Source organism: Aplysia californica, unplaced genomic scaffold (assembly GCF_000002075.1).
Source record: "Aplysia californica isolate F4 #8 unplaced genomic scaffold, AplCal3.0 scaffold00073, whole genome shotgun sequence".
NCBI classification, from domain to species: domain Eukaryota; kingdom Metazoa; phylum Mollusca; class Gastropoda; order Aplysiida; family Aplysiidae; genus Aplysia; species Aplysia californica.
The window spans coordinates 610239-612005 of NW_004797343.1; the positions used below are offsets into that span (position 1 = coordinate 610239).

The window sequence follows — 1767 nt, forward strand, 5'->3', positions numbered from 1 at the left end:
ACCCCCCCCCCTCCCCCCAAGAAAAAAAAACCACTAACAAAAAAACAAAATAACCAAATTTGGTGTCCTAATGCTGTTATTACTTTAATTGTTTTACGGAAATACGCACAGAAGAAAAGGGGAGGGAGGGGGTAGAAGCAATCATAGTTACTTAGTTGCTAACGAAAATGTTGTTTTTACATTGTCTCAAAGCGCTTTCGTCTGCTGCTTTAATGCATTTTTGACATCGTCTAATTTGGTATTAATATAAAATCTATCTGTGGACTTGTCTTAAGTCACAGATAATAAAAGGGGTGAATACTGTACACATAAAAACCCATCCTGGAAGAGAACAATGTCTTTTGGTTTATTTTGCGGGAGTTTCCGACAAGTTCTGGTAATTCTTTTTTATTTCCGTCTGTTTTATCTGTCTGCCTATCATGATATAACCTTTCATTTGTAGTAATGACCGCTATCATATCGATGTGGTGTTTTTTAATTCAAACTATTCAAATTAAATTAAACTTTGATATTTAAAGCTAACAAAGGATATCTGACGTTTGTTTCGATTTGCCAGTTTAGAGCCAAATTGCCTGTGTTGGCTCCCCGTTTCCAGTTACCTTAAACCACAGTTTAATTCATTATGATATGGATTACTTCGAGATCCATGTTTAAATGCCCTATAGGACTTGTCTATCAACTACCAGGAGCTTTCGTCATATCATATTATACAGTATTGCCGAAAGCTGGTGTTCGAACTACATTTTGGCTCCTTCGTAAAAACATAAATACGAAAAAAAAGCATATTATTATTATGAAAGAAATGGTCATTATTAGAAGGGATAAGAAATGCGTTTGTAACATTCGACTTGCTTTCTTACCAATGCCATATCCAACATTGAACATTGTGCTCTTACCAGAAAGATGAAGGTAAAAGAAGCAGAGACAGGCCAAGGATAACGTTCATAGAGAGCTTGAACTGATGGGTGACGGGATTATTACAGGTGTTATTTCAGAACATCCGAGCAGAGACGTGAGCGGATATCCATAATCATCAATGTCCATTTTTAGAACTGTCACTTGAAGAAGAAATTTAATTAAAAGACCTAAATCAAAACAGGCTTAGAATGTAGCGCACACTCGAACTCTAGCCCTTTGTGTTCCAGTCGGAGTTTCTTGTCCCAGCTGTCCTCGGCCTTACACCATCGCGACCTGCTCAAGTCGTGTCTTCCCGCGCTCCTCTACACTGTACAGAACAACCTTCAGTTTGTGGCTGTGACCTACATAGACGCCGCAACATTCCAGGTGATATGCCGCTGGTGACGTGGGTGGTTTCTGTGGTGATGGTGGGCTTGTTGTGGCTGTTATTGTCGTTGTTTATTGTCATTGGTGTTATTATAATTATGTTGAGGATAGTGGTAGTGAAGATGTTGTTACCTTTGCTATTGTTGTTATTGTTCATGTTGTTGTTGTTGCTGTTGTTTTTGATATTGTTGTTATTGTTCTTTTCATTTCTAATGTTGTTGTTCTTATGGGTGCGTTTTTATCTTTGTTACTGTCCTGTCCACCCAATTTTTTTTTCTCCTCTTCTTCTTTTTAATAATGTAATAGATTCCTTCATTATCTTTCAAGTCGAAGTTAACCCCCCCTCCCCCCAAACCACACGCACATACACAGAAGAAAAAAAAATCAAACATGCGTAAGCAAGCATTGCATGCAAATACATACCAACACAAACACACACTTACACACACACACTTACACGCACACAGTTGCACATACTCGCAG

The 1767-nt window shown here is 38.2% G+C and overlaps 1 protein-coding gene across 1 annotated transcript in view; it reads left to right on the forward strand.

The window, feature by feature from the left end:
* LOC101845530 (UDP-N-acetylglucosamine transporter) overlaps nucleotides 1-1767 on the forward strand; it is a gene marked incomplete at its 5' end in the record, with an annotated part of 22098 nt that overhangs the window by 12191 nt on the left and 8140 nt on the right. Inside the window, 1 exon segment of the mRNA XM_013080063.2 lies at nucleotides 1146-1284. Within this exon segment, the coding sequence (XP_012935517.1) occupies nucleotides 1146-1284 (139 nt within the window).